This window comes from Falco punctatus, assembly GCF_963210335.1.
Source record: "Falco punctatus genome assembly, chromosome: 6".
In the NCBI taxonomy this organism is placed as follows: Eukaryota; Metazoa; Chordata; class Aves; order Falconiformes; family Falconidae; genus Falco; species Falco punctatus.
This window is the reverse complement of record NC_137585.1, coordinates 72,567,204-72,585,790: the sequence shown is the minus strand read 5'-3', so window position 1 is coordinate 72,585,790 and position 18,587 is coordinate 72,567,204. Positions and strand designations below refer to the sequence as shown.

The 18,587-nt window shown below is 42.3% G+C and overlaps 1 protein-coding gene across 2 annotated transcripts in view; it reads left to right on the top strand.

The window, feature by feature from the left end:
* The window catches only part of GOLGB1 (golgin B1), a 53,019-nt gene that overhangs the window by 8,757 nt on the left and 25,675 nt on the right, over positions 1–18,587 (top strand). For both annotated transcript variants that reach the window (XM_080392354.1, XM_080392353.1), the window contains 9 exons: positions 186–338; positions 1,099–1,251; positions 4,336–4,488; positions 7,020–7,142; positions 7,583–7,696; positions 9,400–9,811; positions 10,480–10,571; positions 10,873–10,972; positions 17,920–17,993. In XM_080392354.1, the coding sequence (XP_080248480.1) occupies positions 186–338; positions 1,099–1,251; positions 4,336–4,488; positions 7,020–7,142; positions 7,583–7,696; positions 9,400–9,811; positions 10,480–10,571; positions 10,873–10,972; positions 17,920–17,993 (1,374 nt within the window). The remainder of the gene's footprint in view (positions 1–185; positions 339–1,098; positions 1,252–4,335; positions 4,489–7,019; positions 7,143–7,582; positions 7,697–9,399; positions 9,812–10,479; positions 10,572–10,872; positions 10,973–17,919; positions 17,994–18,587) is intronic.

Below are 18,587 nucleotides of genomic sequence, written 5' to 3'. Positions count from 1 at the left end.
GCTTATGGGTATCCTGAGCTTTCCTCCTGATTTCGCCTAATTGTATATAGTTCTATAGGCTACATGAAATGCTTGGCAAGGAACGGAGCGCAACATTTAGGAGTGGAGCTGAAGATACCAGTTAGATGCTGTGCTGCAGTCTGTTTGGACTTTTTTTTCCTCCAGAGCACTCATTTCATTTTCAGGTACAAGCTTTAGAGACAGAAGCAGAAAACATGGAGGAGGCACCTGAGGAGCTATTGGAGCGCCTAGCCCAAACAGAAAAACTAGTTGTTCACCTAAAGGATTTGATCAGAGAAAAGGATGCCCAGCTCCAGCAAAAAGAAACTGTACTCAAGGTATCATTTCTTTCACTGGGGACCTGGGAGCAATGGTAAAATGCTGCTTCAGCTTTCTATGCAAGCCAAGCTATGGTTTCTTTTGAACATTTGAGACATCTGTACTACTAAATGTATCGGTTCCAGAGAATTACTGGAATCCAAAGAATGGATCCTAGCCCAAGAGATGTAGGATAGCTTCTGTACGTTTTGCATAGAGGTAATTCCTTCTGGAGTAGATTACTTACATCCAGGCTATGTAACATTTTGTCTTGGAGCTCCTGAAGGCTAGTGTGGATTCCTGGTGGCTCTAATAAATATTAATATATTTTGTATGAGGTTTTTCTTCCCCCACTTCAGAGTGTTTGAGACAAAGAGCAGACTGTGCTGCAGTCACCCAGCAGTCCAGTGGTGTTACAGCACGGTAACCAAAGATACATATTGTATACCCTGAGGCATGACATGAGAGAAAGAGCAGATACTTGAGATAGTGTTGAGGGGCTGAGTAGAGCAAGTCAAACCGAGTTTGTACTAACTGCAAGAAGTTCCTTGAGTGATCAGTCCCTTGAACAGAAAGTACTAGAGCAGAAGCTAACTGTTTTGCTGTGTGTAGTGGTTCAGAGCAAATTTGTTTCTTGGATGTGTTTTGATTAGCACTGTTACTGGGGAGGCAGGTTTGAACAAAGAACGGCAGGCTGACAAATTATGTAACTTTTCCAAGTGGTGCTTTTGGTGTGATAGCACTGGAATTTTAAGTGCAGTTTATATCTTGCTTTTACAGGAAGAGCGAGAGGCTGCAGATGCTAAGCTGCTGAAGCTTAAACTTCAGGCCAAAGCCAAACTGGCCTCTCTGAACAAACGCATTGAGGAGCTGACAGAGAAGGGATCACCATTACCTGCACAGACCTTATCAGAAGAGCAAGCGTATTCTAAGGTTGGGAGAACAGGGCTGCTCAAATGATGTTGGCCTCTACTGATAACCTGGTGCCACCCTTCATTTTAGGTCCCAGTGAGTTAGCATGTCCTATCTGTCTTGTTAGCAGGACATTCATAGTTCCCACAAGGATGTCTATGCTGTAGGAAGCTGTTGCACTGCAGATGCCCTTGGAGTGCACAACTTGACCTCCTCAAGGGTATGGGCCAGTTTCACTTGCATACCTTCAGTAATCTGTTGTAGCTAAGTTATTTCCTGAAGAAATCACATCTGAGCTGTAAGTTTCAAAATATTACCTGTCACATAAGTACAGCAGAGGGAAGATACAAGAACAAGGAGGTAGGGAGGTCATTAAAATTGAAAGACAGTAACTTACATGTAAAAAAAGCAACATATAACTTTCCAACAGTGTAGCTTCCTGTGCTGCTGCGATGTTTTGTGGTTAACAAGCCACAACTGTGTAAAGCTAGGTAAAAAATGAGGGGAAAGTGTCCTGTACCAAGACATTAAAGAAGCTACTAGCTATAAACTCCCATTGACATTGGTAATTTTTGGAAGCTTAATTTTTTTCTGCTGATCACATGGTTTTCTTTAAAAACTTAGTAATATTAGGCAAGGGAAATATGACAGAAGTCCAAACAGCTTGCAGGACTTCAGATGATGTTTGTTAAACCAGAGAAGACAAAGGTTATTTAAAACATTGGAATAAAAAGATTTAAAAGGGTATCAGAAACATTATAAAGGGTGAGTAAGAGAGCTGTTAGGTGAGGGGTGATGACTGATGGAGTAAAAATTGGCTCCGTGACTTGTGCTTACTATTTTTGATTGATGGCATCATAAAATCATTGCGACTGTAAATCATGCTACTGTAAAATCATGTGCTACTGTAATCCACTTTGCAATACAATCTTGATACTCTTTCTCAATGCAAAGCAGCGTTTGGTTTTCATAAAGGAAGACCTGGATGACCTTGAGGATTGACGTAATATGAAAATAAAGCAAAATTTAACAAGTGCAAGACCAAGTAATTGTGGTATCCTGCCACTGTATACTGGAAGGCCATGAAAAAAATCCCCCATCTGCAGTGAAGGCCCTGGAGGCTGTTCAGCTATGTCACTTTGCATTGCTGTCCTGCTGCTGAGGCGCTTTTTTTTTTTTTTTTAAGCTTATTCACATGTGCGGTTTGTAGACCTGTGTTGCTGTTACATCACATTGTATAGATTTCCTGTTATGGTCTAATAAGTGTTCTGGCTTCAAAATTCAAATTCATTAGTTGAAGGCAAAATGAGAGAAAGCTTATAATCAGTTAATCAGCGTGGTATAGATTTTTAAAAGACGCCTACTCTTTTGGTTATTATGTAAGTCAAACAGCTGTCTTTCCAACTATTGTACTAAGAGTGGCAAGGCCTTGTGGAGTGTAGACAAGGCTGTATTTAGAATATCTAATTGGTACTGTTAGTTTCTGTGCTTTTAAGAGTGCCTTATTTTGAGGAGAATTGAAAAATCAGCTTATATCTTTCTATTAAGTAGTTGGCATTTGTATACAGAACAATTGAGGCTCTTCTTAAACTTTTAAAATGGGTAAACACAAATTATGTTCAGATACAAGAGTTTATACATTTTGGAAAAACATGATATTTGAAAACTTGAGCTCTGGGAACTTTGTGGCTATGCTACTGTCCTTAATTGTGGCACTCCATGTAGTGGCCAGTGTGCAACAACTTTATCAGAAGCTTTTCCAAATCTGACTGTAAATATCAATTCTGAAAGCTAATCCCAAATAAGTAAATTAATCCACCCATCTTTTCCCCCCTAGCAACTGTGTTGCCCCAGCCTTATGAATTAGTATATCCCTTGCTTCTTAAAGCTTCCTGCACTTTTGTTGTTTCAGGGTTTTTTTTTTCTCCTGTTCTACTTCTAAGCTTAAGTGCAATTAAAGCTTTCCCCTGTCTGTCTAGTCTATCTGCTTCCAAAGACCGTCTCTGTAGGTGACACAGCTTTTGGGGAACAGTACCTTATTCTTATTACACTGACTTATAAGTCCTTCTAAAAGCCTTCATAAATTTTTCAGATTGGCTTTAAAGGACGTAAATGCTCTGTAGACTTGATATGTTATTGGTGATCTTTGTTCTAATGCCTGTGACAAGGAAAAGGAAAGAGATACATTTTTTTATATCTATTCAGTCAAAAATCCCCAACACTAAGTGCTTGAAGTAGTTGGGAGTGCTGAGATTGTAACAATAGATGGATGTTTCTCCTGCTCCTCCATGATAGTTTTGATATGCTGGATTTAATATCTGATTCTGTGTTAAGCAGGTGTACAGCTGAGGTATTAGAGGATTGCCTGCCATGCAGATGGTCTTTGAAAGACAAAAAAAAGTGCAGATGTAGTGTGCTCATACGTCTGAGTAGACATAACCTAAGCACATGTTTTTGTGAAATGCTGTCCAAGTTTAAATTTCATGGTCATAAATGGAGTATTTTAGTGCTTTGGAGTGGAGTAGAACTGATGATTGTGTGATCCCTTTGCTTATTTCTAATAGGTTCATTGCTGTAAGTCCCTTTAGTCTAAGGAGATTTCCATGGGCATTTTCTGTAGTCTGGAGTATATAAGGTCTGACCCTTTGTCAAGTGGAGAATATTCTTCTGTTGCTAATTTAAAAATGTTTAATTTCTGGTATTAGCGAAATCTGTGAAATTAAAAAGCCTCATAGATTAAGGTGGTCATATCATATATTATGTATTATATTTTAGTTAATAATATGATTTACCTTAGTTTGTATGGTAAGCATTCATGGATAATTGTCCATTCCAAAGTGATTTGACACTTCCCAGTTAAAGACATCTTGTGCATATCTACACAGAAATAGGGAAAACAGTTACTTTTTTCTTCATTCTGAAGAACAACTTCATTTAAAGACACAAATTAAAATGTGAAGTTAAGAAATGTAGTAGAAATAAGCATCTGGTTAAGAGTCAAGAGTACAGTAGCATTCTAATTTATTTTTTTTAATTCCGGTAATACTGATCGGTTTATTTTCTTCTGTTTCTTTTCTTCACACTTCTTTCTCCTTGCAATATCAGAATGACCAAAATACAAGTGAAGCACATAGTGAAGAAGCTGGAGCACTAAAAGAGCAGCTCAGGGAGCAAGAGGAGATAGTTCAGGATCTGAAAGAACAGCTGGCTCTAGCCAAAGTGAATCTGAAAGATGCTGAAATCAAATATGCCACACAGGTACAGAAATTTTTTCTATTCATCAGTCTGTGTTTATGTCTGTGTTTCCACCCCACCACTTATTCTAGCATAATGGAATAGAATAGGTCAGCTGGAAGAGACCTGCAATGATCATCTAATCCAACTGCCTGGCCATTTCAGGGCTGACCAAAAGCTGCTAAAGCATATTAAGGGCATTGTCCAAACGCCTCTTAAACACTGACAGGCGAGGGGCATTGATACCTTTTTAGGAATCCTGTTCCAGTTCATGACCGCCCTCTTGGTAAAAGATATGTTTCGTAATGTCAAGTCTGAACCTCCCCTAATGCAGCTTTGAACCATGCCTACACGTCTTGTCACTGGATAATTTCAAACAGTTGTTTCTGAGGATGTGCTGCTGCTAGGGAATATGGCTAAATCCTGTAGCCTGACAGGGGCGAGGTTGCCAAAGCTCCATGCCCCCCAGTCCAGCCAGTAGCATGGCTGAGAATGTGTTCCCAGCAGTCATGCATATACAACTCCTGTATGCATATATAGGTGGCCAGCCACATGGATAACGCAGACAGAAGGACCCAGCACTCACATGAATACAAACAGCACCAACAGCCTCACCCTGTTCTCCTCTATGGCAGTTCAGGTGAGGAAAGAGTAAGAACATATATGGATGTACATTGTGCATCTCACCAACAGCTATGCTTGGACACTTGGTCTGTCCAGTAACTGGCCTCTGGATCCCAGTATCCCCAGTTGCTGTGGGACATGCAAAGCCCCAGGGCCCACAGCTCTACACCAGCTGCTGGTACAGACCCATTGCTCTCACACGTGTGCACAGAGCCAGCTGGGTCTCCCCTGGTCCCTCCAGTAGCCAACACTCCTGGGCTGGCTTGCTTTTAGAAGAATGCTCATATTAGTGCATGCATGCATGCAAACACCCACACACCACCACCACGCCTGACCAGGGCTCCCTTGTTCCTTTCAGTAGCCAACCCCCAGTAGTCTTATTCTTAGACAGACACAGACACACATGCGAACCCTGACCAGGACTCTCCTGGTCCCTCTGGTAGCCACGCTCCCTGTGTTCTCACTCTTAGAGACATGCAGGCATGTGCTTGCACACAGTTGACCAGGACTCCCCTGTTCTCTAGTAGCCAGCTCCCTTAGAGATTCACACACACACAAAAGCGGGTCTTACTCTTAGAGACCCCCAGGACCCTATGGTCTCTGACAGCTGGCCAGAACTCCCCTGGTCTGTCCAGTAGCCAAGTCTGCCTTTTGGTCTCACCCTTGGGCAACATCGCCTCCCTCTGTCCTTGCTCCTAGGCTACTTCACTTGCCAGCTAGTCCAGCTTGATACTTGCTAGTGACTATACATTGACTTGCATGCTTACACTTGTTCCAGTTTCTGGCACCATGTGCACGCAGGCCCTCTGACCTGTGGTTCCACTGCAGCTGCTGGCACTTTAGTTCACTTGCTCTAATCACTCCCATTGTTGGCACCGTGGGCACGTAGGCCCTTTGACCCGCAGTCTGATTCCAATTACAAGCACTTAGATCCCCCCCATATGCACACAAATGCACACTGAATAGAGACCCTCTCCCACAATGGAAGGGTTAGAAATGGTGTTTACTAAGAACACAGGACAGACTCCTATCAGGTGCAGGGCGTGGCCAGGCAAGCGTATTGAGCACCTGCTGTTTACACAACTGGCCTTTTTTAATTCCCTTACGCTCTATTTTTTTCATTTTTGTTCCTCCCCAAATCACCTAGGTCCATCCATTTCTCTGCCTTTCTTTCCTCCTTTAAAAGTCTTTTGCAATCCCCAAATGCTCTTCACCTGCATCCCATACCTATATATATCCTATACCCCTAGGCAGTAACAACCCTTGGTGCAAATGGTGCTCCGCAGTGAAGTCATCTTAATGGGTTTCATACTTTTGACAGTGGGACTGATGGCTCTCTGAGGAGGGGGGGAACAAGGCCTGTGTAGGGTGTCCCTTCCTCAGAGTCAGAATTTGGATTCTTCCCTGCCTGCCGTTGCTGTTCTGTGATGAGCTTTGGAATAACTGGAGCAGAGTATTCTTTGGCCTCCCAGACTTCACATTGCTTCTGCGTTCTATTGTGGATGAGCAAAGGAGCTTCTTATCACATAATGCAACAGTTGTTATGTTACATTGTATTTATTTATGGAAAGATTTTTGTTAATACTCTGAACTGCAGGTTTAGCTTTTGATCTGTGAATTGGGCTGTATCCTATACAAATAAAACCCCTGAAGTGTTACAAACTTGTAGTTATAAAGTAACATATCTTTTACCATTCTGCATATTTGTAGATGAAATTTTTGCTTTCTGGGATCGAAATCTTATCAGTTAGTATATATGTATTAGTAGGATAAAGATACTGTTTGACCAAGGTGACATATAGGGTTATCAAGCTGAAGACCTTATCACACACATAATATGCTGGTGCATGTTGAAAGCAAGCCCGCGTGTCTGTCAAGCTTATAACTGTCTTGGTTTATATTTTTTTTTGTTTTGTGATTTATGTTTTCAGCTGAGCTCCCTGCAGGAAGTGATTCGGGAGAAGGAGGCTCTCCTGGAAGAGCAGGTTCACCAGCACCAAGCTGAATTGCTCAAGATAGTGGCCCAGTCAGACCTGGAAGTAGAGATGCAACAGGTATATTTGATATAATAATATTACTATGAGAGGAGAAAGGAAAAGAAATTTTACCAGTCTGAAGACACCCTGAGAGAGCTGTTCTCATCAAAGTAACTCAGAAGGGGTGAGAAGAGATACAATTTGATTGTCCTGGGAGTTTTGGGGATGCTGGTTTGGACTTTGAGTCCTAGCTTCAATCTGCTGATTTGCTATCAGTTGAAAAGCAAGAACAGTTAAAAAGAAGTATTAAATTACTGTGCTCCAGTTCCCAATTTGTGAAACAATGGTGAACTCTTCCTACTGCATCAGGGCTCCAGAATAAGTGTCAACAAAAATGAAGTTATTCAGGCTATTAAAGTAACTTGTGTTATGCAAACTAGGTGGGCGGCTGAAAGCAGGAAATCTAGCCTTCTTATGTTAGCCTCCCAGATACTGGTATAGCGCTGTCTCTCTCACAGAACCTGCGTACGCTTCAGAGGAAGCTAGAGGAGCAGGAAGCAGCTCTGCTAGGACGAACTCAGGTGGTAGAACTGCTGCAACAGGAATTGCATACTGCTGAACAACAAAACCAGGTACCTTTCATGCTTTGCTTATTTCCTTACTGTCATGTGTAGATGGTGGATGGGGCCTTTGTCAGTAGCTCAGAAGTTACCAGATTAGCTTATTTCTGCCACCAGGTTTCCAGCATGAAGTCAGCTGGGAGCCTCCCTCATGTTAGGCTTTAGAGCTAGAGGTCTGTATGCATAGCTCATAGTCCATCCAGACAAACAGCAGGGATGGGGTGCTGCAGCAGCCACCTCTAGTGACCCAAATTCTGGGCAGGTGGACAGGGACAAAATCTATCCGTGCTTCACGCTGCTGACTGATACATTCAAAGTCATCAAATACACAATGTTTTGCCTAAAACAAAAGTGCCTAACACAGTGCTGCCATAGCCACACTGTTTCCGGACTGCAGTATCCAGACCAGATCAGAGCATAGACAGATTTTCTTTGGTATGTCTTGCTGAGAACTTGCTAGTATGATGACACAGCTTCTGGAGTGGTATTGGCTTTCAATCATTTTTGAGCATGAAGAGAATGAGAGCAAGTCTGTGTGTATATGACAATATATATACCTGTGACCCTTAAGACAGGGTTTAGTACACAATCTCTTAGAGAGCTTGTTTGCAGATACCAGTTAAGTGTATTTTTAATTTTTTTCCAATACCTGAAGATAATTCTCCATCCCTTTAGAAGAGACTTATACTGTATCAGGCTCATGTTAGTAGGCAGCACGATCTCCAGCCAGTCTAGTGCTAAACCTCATTTTGATAACTTTGACACACTTAGGTATGACTCTCATTTTCTTTTCCTGTGTGGCCCAGCCAGGCACAGTGGTGGGACCTTTTACCACCAGGAAGAGGTGAAGAACCTTAGTGAGCTGACTTGTGCTCACTACTGATTACATTGCTCACCAGGGTGTTTCATGGAGTGGTGGCATGTATATCTTCATGGCATGGTTATTGGGGGTCCCCTGACTCCTGTCTGTCTTTGACTCCCCTCATGCACATTATACAGTCAGAGGGAGACCTTGGTACACATATAAATTTGAGGCCATGTGGCTGAAGCTTCTCTTTCTACCCATAAAATAAAGGGAGCTTCTCATGAGTCTCCTCCTGACACTAGTTATGCTGACTGTCCACAGCTGCAGGAGGAGGAAAGGAATTCTGGCAAGTGTAGGGTCCGTTTTTGTTCCTTGGTTGTCTTAAGTCTCTGGTCAGTGTCAACCAGCTTTCTTGGATTTTTGTTGAAGCAGTGGGCACTGTGTAGAGCACTCTGTTGCCTCCATTTTCCTATTTCAGCATTTTTTACCCCCTTCCACATACATACTTTTGTTCAGGTTTTTAATTGTACTCTGTCATTTTTTAGTTCCCCCTCTTTTGTTGTAGTCCTTCCTTCCCTTTTGGGGAAGCTTTCTTTCCTCTAAAAGAGAACTCATGGACACTGTTCTATTGTTTATTTCCTCTACATTCCCCTGCTCTACATTAAGACTCATCTTTTTTTTACCAAAATCAAGTGTTCTTGTTTCTTCCAGTATTGCTTTCTTTCGGTTTGCAAATAGTAGGGCGGTTTCTAACAAGCTGAAATTTCTGCCATGTTTATTTCCTCCTTTCTGCTACTTAGATATTTGAAAATAATTTAATGGCAATTTTAAAATATATTTCAGGCACTTTTTGCTTTTGCAAGGTATTGAACTAGTTGAGAGTTAAATTAATTTCCATATCCTTTTGCAGATGCTCCTAGATCAGTGCCAGAAGATGGAAGTGGATCTAAGCTCCCTGAGGGATGTGCTAGATGCAGAGAGACAAAAGTCTCAAGATCTCAGAGAGAAGATGGAGCTGGAACTAGCAGAGAGGAAGCTGTCCTCCCATCGCTTGCAGGAGGAGGTGCAATGTCTCTCAGAACAGCTGGAAGAGGCAAGAAGAGCACAAGCTGAATTAGAGGTGAAGTATAAAGACCTGGAGCAGGAACAAAGGCAGGAGGTGGAAGAGAAGAACCTGCAGATCAGATGTCTTAAGGTGGCTGAACAAGAGCTACAATCTAGCCGTGCTGCTCTTGTTGCTGAAAATGACCAGCTGAAACAGGATGTCAATCAGCTCTTGGTAGTGTCTGCCGAAAACAGTGCTACGATACAGAAACTGCAGGGTAAGCAAGCACAGCAGTTCGCTGAAGCAGGTTCTCAAGAGCCTAAGGATCATCAGGTTGCCTTCTATTTGGCTTTCTTTTTATAATAGCTTATAAGAAAGTCTCAGTTCCTAATTGCATAGGAACATAGGAGTGTTTGTGCTGTATCAAACTAAATGTCTCTCATGTAATCCCACCTTTCTACCTTTGGCGGAAAAAGCCAGTTGCAAGAGGAGGAGCATAAAACTAGAGCAGCATATGTGGTGCTTTTCTTGTGTACTGTCCCAGCCTATAAATTTTTGAAGCTTATGGATTTCTTGAGCAAGATGTATTTTTCTGATTAATGTTAATAACTTGTTTGATTTTTTTCCATTAACTTATGTAAGTTCTTTTTACATGTGCCACATCCTTCAGAGTCTGAATTTCTACTGAAATTACAAGTAAAACAACCAAGGAAAGCAAACTGTACCATTTTTCTCTGTAGGCTTGTATTAGAACTAATAACATTGACCTTGCCTCAAGCTATTATTTAAAATTGATTTTTCTACCAGCTCCTTTATGGCCCCAAACTGACGCAGTGACTGAGAGATAAGGGATCTCATATACTATTGTCCATACACGTAAACTGGATATATTTCAGACAAAAAAGGCAAGAACACACCTTAATGCCCCTTTTTCCCCTCCATTAGATGAACTTGTACAGAAATGTGAAGAATTTGTCTGCTGTCAGAATGAGCTGAAATCCCAGTCAGTAGTGCAGGTCTCTGAATTGAAGAAACAGGTACGATCTTTTCATATGAGTCTTCTGAAATTTTCCCATGTGTTGAGGAACTGAAGCTGAATGAAATGTCTGTAATTCCTTTTTTATGATGTATAGCTTGAGACAGGATCTTATGGGTTCTCTCAGCTGATGGGCAGACACCTTATGACTGTGAAAGCCTGCGAAGAAATAGGAGTAATCTGAGTAATTTAAAAGTTGCCCATTGATTTGTTAAAAAGTTAACTGAAAGACCAAAGACTAATATGGATGTTTAAACTGTACTGAAATTTATCTTTATCCCCTCCATCCTATGTTTAAACAGGATGAAACAACTTCACAGGAAAAAAAAACAGATCAGGAAGATTGGAATGGGACTTCATTCCTACCCACAGAAAATTTGGAAGGACAGAAGACTGAAGATGGTATGATTATCTTATCTATCTTAATATTCTTTAAATATTTAAGAATTATTCTTGCCTGTTTTTAGATAATGAACATGCCCTTGGTTACTGGTTCATTATGCTGTCACTGCCAAGATCTTCAGAAATACTATATAATTCTTTCCAGTGGTTAAAGTAGAATTTAGTTCTAAAGGGAAAAGGTACTATTTGATTATCAGACAGTGAACAGATTGACAAACACCTGGAATTATTAAAAAAACTGGGCTGTGCATCGTAGGCCTGCCTGTATGGTGTTATCTTGTGATATGAAGTGATGTTGGTATTTTGGCCATGAGACAGAGTGGGTAGAACTTGCTACCCGTACGGTTCACATGCTTTATGTATGATCTATGGTGGTAGGTACAAAGAACATGGAGAAGACATGAAGAAGCTAGGATGAAGGCAATAATGGTGGTAATATGTGATTGCAGACTTTTTCAGAAAAGGGTGCCAAGGTTAGCTTCACTGTGATGGGGCATATTAAATTCAATGAATATTTTGGGTTTATTGGGGTTTTTTTGTTCCATTAATGTCAGTTGTGCCTAAGGATGGTAGAATAAATTATGTATTCCAAGAGACTGTGCACTCGCACATTGTTAGATTGTATAAAATAAAGTGAAACTGAAGTAGGAGCTCCTCCCTGATACAAAATGCTGACAATCTGCAGGCAGTGCTTCTGGGGTGGTTATTTTTGACAACTGTAGCTGAAAGAGTAAAGGTTCCAAACATATACTGGGGGGGGGGGGGCAGGCAGGGAGGGCGTGTGTGTTAAAAAACATGGACAATTAACTTGGTCTTGAGTGTCTAGGCATGTAGACTGGTAGCAGTGATAACACCATTCTACCTTTGTGACAGTGATAGCACAACTGTCAGAATTACAGTATGAAAAGATGAGTTTCCATAGGTTTTGATTTTAGAGTATGGTGTGCTATGGCAATAGGCTGTCTAGATTTTTGCAGAAATAGATTCCTTTTGCTTCCTGTCATTCAGAGATACGCCCTCTTCATAAGAATCATGGTGAGAGAATAATCACCAATAAACTTGATTCCTTCAGTCCTAGCACGTATCTGTTCTCTTTTCACTCTATGAACTCAGAAACGCAGGGCTTTAATGGACTTCAAGACATCATTTAGAATCAGAGTGGTTTCGGTTTGAAGTAACTTTTAAAGACCATGTAGTCCACCCCCTTCTGCCCTAGTGAATAGGGATATCCTTCACTAGATCAGGTTGTTCAAAGCCCCATCCAGCCTGACCCTGAACATATCCAGTGATAGCACAACCAACAACTTTTCTGGGCAACCCAGAGAGAGGTAGTCCTCTTGAAAGGCTGCAATAAGACTTGCTTAGCCTTTCTTCATAGGTGAGATGTTCCAGCCCATTGACCACTTTTGTGGCCCTCTTCTGGACTCACACTAACAGATCCATGTCTGGCTTGTACTGGGGGACCCCAGAACTGTAAACAATATCCAGGTGGATCCCACAAGAGTGGAGTAGAGGGTGAGAATAGTCTCCTTCGAGCTGCTGCCCAAACTTCTTCTGATACAAACCAGGATATGATTGTCTTTCTAGGCTGCAAGCACACATTGCTGGCTCTTGACCATTTTTTTGTTTACCAGTATCCCCAAGTCCTTCTCTGCAGGCCTATTCTCAATCTATTTACCCCCTAGTCTGTATTGATACTGGGGGTTGCCCCAACCCAGGTGCCAGACCTTGCACTTGACCTTGGTGAACTTGATGAGGTCTGCATGGGCCCACTTCTCCAGCCTGTCAAGGTCCCTCTGAGTGGCATCCTATCCCTCTAGCAAATCAACCACACCACTCAGCTTGGTGTCATCTGCAAGCTTGCTGAGGGTGCACTCAGTGTGTGAAATGCAGACTCCCACTGTCTTATGCCATGGATGAAGACAGTAAATAGTATTGGTCCCAGTGTGTGGACCCTTGAGGAACACCACCCATTACTGGTTTCAACTTGGACACTGACCCATTGACTATAACTTTTTGCACATAGCCTTCCAGCCAGTTCCTTATCCATCTAACAGTCCATCTGCCAAACCCTAGCTCTGTAACTTAATGGCAAGAATGTTGTGGGTGACCATATCAAAGGCCTTACAGAAGTCCGTCTTTTAGTCTGATATCATGCCCTGAGTTAAGATTGAGTATATCCAAAATGTACTTAAAAAGCAGGTCCTTTTTCCACTGAAGGGAATGCCACCTGAAAAATGCAGTGACTTTTAGAGCTTTGCTGTCATGTTACTTAAAAGGTCTTTCCCAATGCATGTTTACTTCAAACAAAGCTTTTTTTGTTGTAATTTTGTTTCCAGTGGGTGTGTTGAACTTGGTTACTGACTTTCTTTACATTTTAAACACTGGGAGATGTAATTTCTTCAAAAAATAAAAGCCAAACCCCAAAAGATTAAATGAAAACATGTAAAAAATCATTGTCTTTCAAATCTCCTCTGTAGGTTCTAAATACTTTGTTATTCCTCTTTCTTATCCCTAACAGAACTGTTTAACTTGGTCTTGAATTTTATTTTGCATATATATTAACATACATTTAATATCAACAGTAATTACATGTTCACAAAAATTGAGTCTGTTTTTTAATGATTCTGAGTTTGTATTTCTGGGCAAGAAAGACATTATATAAGTTGGTTTACTGGCTGTTACACTAAAATATTGAGGCATCATCTCTAATAGCATTAGCTAGAACTGAGACGAGTCATAGAATCACAGAATAATTTATGCTGGAAGGGATCAAAGGCAGATTTTAGTCCAGCTTCTTCCTAGAAGCAGGATCAACTGTGAGATCAGACAGGGTTGCTCAAGCCTTTATCCAGTCAGGTCTTGAAAACCTCCAGCAATGGTTACTGCACAGCCTCCCTGGGCAGCCTGTTATGATACTTGACTGTCCCCTTGGCAAAAAAGGTCTTCATTACATCCACTTGGAACGTACTTTATTTCAGTGTATGTGGGTTGTCTTTCATCCTCCTACTTTGCACCACTGTAAAAAGCCTGGCTCTGTCTTCTCAATAACTCCTTCATCAGCATTGGAAAGCTGCTTTTAGGACTTACCAAAGCCGCCTGTTCTCTGGGGTAAAAAAGCCTTGTTCCTTCTGCCTCTTCTCAGAGGGAAAGTGCTCCAGCCTCCTGACCATCTTGGGGGTCTCTTGCTGAACTTGCTTCAGTTTATCAATGTCTTTCCTATATTGGGGGTCCAAAACTGAATGAAGCACTTGAAATACAGTGTAGCGAGTGCTGAGTAGAAGAGGATAATCTGCTGACTGGACTGCTGTTCATACACTCCAGGATGCTGTTGACCTTGTTTGCTGCCAGGCACACTTCCTGGCTGAGATTTAGCCTGATGTCTATCAGGTAGATCTTCTTCATCCTTTCTTGCAGAGCTGGTCCCCAGTCCACATTCTAGGGGCAGGAGTTTACATTTGCCCTTGTTGAATGCAATAAGGTTTCTGTTGCCCCATTCTTCTCGCCTCTCTAGGCTGCTGTAAATGGCAGCCCTGCCAGGGAGGGTATCGGTCAGCTGTTTCCCCACAGTGTGCTGTGTTCTCCAAACTTGAGTGTGGACTCTGCCACCTCCAGCTCACTGATAAAGATGTTAAACAGGAGAGGTCACAGATTGACCTCTGTGATTTTCCACTTGTTCCTAAACTCCAGATAGAGCATGACCTGTTCACCACTGTTCTCTGAGCCTGATCATTCAACCAGGTTTTTTATGCGTTGAGTTGTCCTTCAGTCCAGACTATTACTTCTAATTTTCAATAAAAAATATTGCAGGACACACTGGCAGAAGGTAAATGCTATCCACAGTTCTCTCTTCATCCACAAATGCATAAAAGGCAATTGGGCATTGCAAATGTAATTTAACCTTGGTAAATCCATGCCGACAGTTTCTCAGTCACTCCCTCCTCTTCCACGTGCCTGCTGATGTGCTCCACAAGGACTCGCTTCGTGATTTCAGGAGGGACTGAAGTGAACTATACTGGCTAGAAGTTTACCATGTCATCTTTGGGGCCTTTTTTTGAAGATGGATACACCATTTGTCTTTCTCCAGTCATAGTGGACTTCCCTCAGTTTCCATAACCTTTCTGTGATGATATTGTCCTTGCAAGGATGTTGGTCAGCTCTCTCAGGACCCTCAAGTGCAAGACAACCCATCTGTTCTCATAAATTTGTATCACACTCTTTCTCACAAGTAGTCCCTGACTCAATCCTCGGGACAGAGGCTTGGAAAACTTTGTTAGTGAAGACAGGGACACAGATGGTGCAGAGTATCTTAGCGCTACCTGTGTGCACTGTCACTAAGTCATGAACCTCATTGAGTGACAGTCCCACATATTCCTTGTTCAGCCTTTTACTAATGTAGAGGTAGAAGCTGTTCTTGTTGCCCGTGACATCCCTTGCAAGTCTCAAACGCCAGTCATTTTTGCATATTGTAACACAGTCCTTAAATGTTTCTGAATTCCTTTGCAGCGTGTCCCTGTTTTTATCTCCTATATAATACTACTTCGCCTCAGAGCTCTGCCATGAGTTTCTTGTTTACTCAAGCCAGTCTCCTGATAGGCTTGTTTTCCTAAGTGTCAAGATGGACTGTTGTTGTGCTTGGAGACTGCTGTGTTTACAAACCTGCCAGCCCTCCTGAGCTTCTTTGTCCTTCAGAGCTGTCTGCTGTAGGATCCCACCTACAAGTTCCCCCAGTAAGGTGAAGTCTGGTCTCCTGAAGTCTATGATCTGTGCCTCTGTTACTCTCATTCCTCACTCCCCTCAGAATCTTGAACTCCTCTATTTCATGGTCACAACAGCCAAGGCTACCAGTGATTACCATATATCCAGCCAATTATTCCCTGTTTGTGAACAGCAGCTCTAACTCTTGGTTAACCCATCCAGTACCTGTATCAAGAATTTCTCCCTGACTCCCTCCAGCAATCTCAGATTGCCCACGTTGTGGTGTGTTACTCTTCCAGCAGATGTCAGGGACATTAAGGTCCCACAGAAGATTCAGGATCTGTCACACAGAGACTTCCTCAAACTGTTTAAAGACAGACGTTTACTGGCAAGTAGCCAGTGTGGAAATGAACACATTTTCTGTCTCCCCAGGTAGTGAGATGACTGACATGGTGACTGTTGATATCAAATGCAAATGGAAGCTTTCTTCCTGGGGTAGTTAATCAGGAAAGCTAAATAACTATTAGTATTTTCAAAAATAACTATTAGTACTTTCAAAGTTTTTTTTTTCTGGGTTTGGCACAGGACATATTTTTGCCTATCTTATGCTTTGGAGTATGAAAATGTCTTGAGTACCTCCTGAGTACCGTAGAATGGTTGAGGTTGGAAAGGACCCAGAGCCAGCTGCCCAGGACTGTGTCCAGACAGATTAAGAGGGAGACTCTGCAACCTCCCTGGGCAACGTGTCACCCTCATGGCCCAAAAAGTGTTTCCTGATGTTCAGAGGCAACCTCCTGTGTTTCACTTTGTGCCCGTTGCCTCTAGCACTGAGCACCACTGAAAAGAGCCTGGCTCCATCTTCTTTGCACTCTTCCTTCAGGGATTTATACTCATTGATGAGATTCCCTCCTGAGCGTCCTCTCCACGAGGCTGAAGAGTCCCAGCCCTCTCAGCCTCACAGGGGGATGCTCATGTCCCTTCATCATCTTTGTGGCTCTTTGTTGGACTCTCTCCAGTATGTCTGTGTCTCTCCTGTACTCAGGAGCCCAGAACTGGACATAGTACTCCAGGTGTGGCCTCACAAGTGCTGAGTAGAGGCGAAGGAATACTTTGCCTAATGCAGCCCAGGATGCTATTAGCCGCCTTTGTGGCAAGGGAGTGTGGCTGGCTCCCACGGCTTGGTGTCAGCCAGGACCCCCAGGGCCTTTTCTGCAAAGCTGCTTTCCAGCTGGGTGGTCCCCAGCATAAACTGGTGCTGTGGGGTTGTTCCTCCCCAGGTGGAGAGCTTTGCACTTCTCCTTGTTGAACTTCATGAGGCTCCTGTCAGCCCATTTCTGCAGCCTGTCCGGATCCCTCTGCGTGGCAGCACAACCCTCTGGTGTACCAGCAACTTCTTCCAGGTTTGTGTCATCTGCAAGCTTGCTGAGGGCGCAGTCCGCCCCATCACCCAGATCATTAATGAAGATGTTGAGCAGGATCGGACCCAGTGCTGACCCCAGGGGTACACTGCTAAGTTACTGGCCTCCCGCCAAGCCTTCATGTTGCTGATCACCACCCTCTTGGCTGGCCAATCAGCCAGTTTTCAATCCACCTCACTGCTGTTCGTGCAGCCCATACATCGACAGCTTCTCCATGAGGCTGTTACGGGAGACGGTGCCAAAAGCCTTACGGAAGGCCTTGATGATATCCACTGCTCTTCCCTCATCTACCAGGCCAGTCATTTCATCATATACAGTGACATATCTATGATAAATGGTGTTTATATGCCAGGTTACAGACATATAAGTGTAAAAAAAATAATTCTTGAGTCAAACAGTAGTTGAGTTCTTGTACCAATCTTGACTTGGACCATGGCCCTTGAGTGTTTTATTCTTCTCTAATTTTAACAATTTCTCATCTCATTTTTATCCAAGTTAAATCTGAAACATTTTGCTATAATAATTCTTTCTTTCCCCTCCTCTATAAAAATGTTTCTAAAATCTTGAAACTCTATCAGCTGTCCTTTAATTTTAGTCTGTATTATAATAATTGTTCTTTTCTAAAAGGCGCTTAAAGTATGTTGTTTCGGTGGTTTGTCTCTTAAAAAAAAATAAACACATTATCCAATGGCAGTGTTATATATATCTCCACTACATAAGTGTTACTAAGACCCATGTGCCCTGCTCTCTAAAGCTCCTCGAAGAATATCCTGTTACTCTCTAAAGTAGATTTTTAATCTTCACGGAAATTGTTTGTTTTGAATGTTTCAGAAATACCACACTTGCAAGTTGTTCTCCAGGAGCCTCTGCAGAAAGCTGTGATGGTCACAGAATATGCAAAGCAGGTAATGATTAAGCAGCTGAAATAAGCTAAAACTAAAACAGGTCAAGGACTGGCCTTAAAACAGCTAAGCTGTTATGGCCTTTTTTTTAACAATCCTCTTTGGAAGGTTATTATTAACTGGATTAATGATGAAAGACAGAAAGAGCTTCCAAATACTGCTTGTACTATGTTCTTATCAGACTGTATTTCCCTTTGCTGGCTGCTTGGAATTCTTGTGTCCTTCATCCACCCAACCCATATTTGTGCCTTTTTTCTGTCTCTTGTGACTTAGTTTTTCATCAAAACCATAGGCTAAACTGGGGGAAGCTTCAGTAAATACACGTCATAGGATGCCTTTCAAACCAGCCCTATCCATTCCCACTGCCTTAATGGGGGTCTGGCAGACTAACTGGAGGAAGCGGAGTTATTTTTGCTAAGTGAGGGAGACAAGTAGACTCTATCCTTGTAGTCTTGCACTGTGAACAGCGGCAGGTACACTTGCAGTCAGTCTGTCGGTGAGAAGAGTGCAGGATTAGATACCTGCTGCTTTGCTTTATACTCGGTCAGCAAGGTGATGGAGATTACTACCTCTGTATATCTGTACTAAGAATTTGTT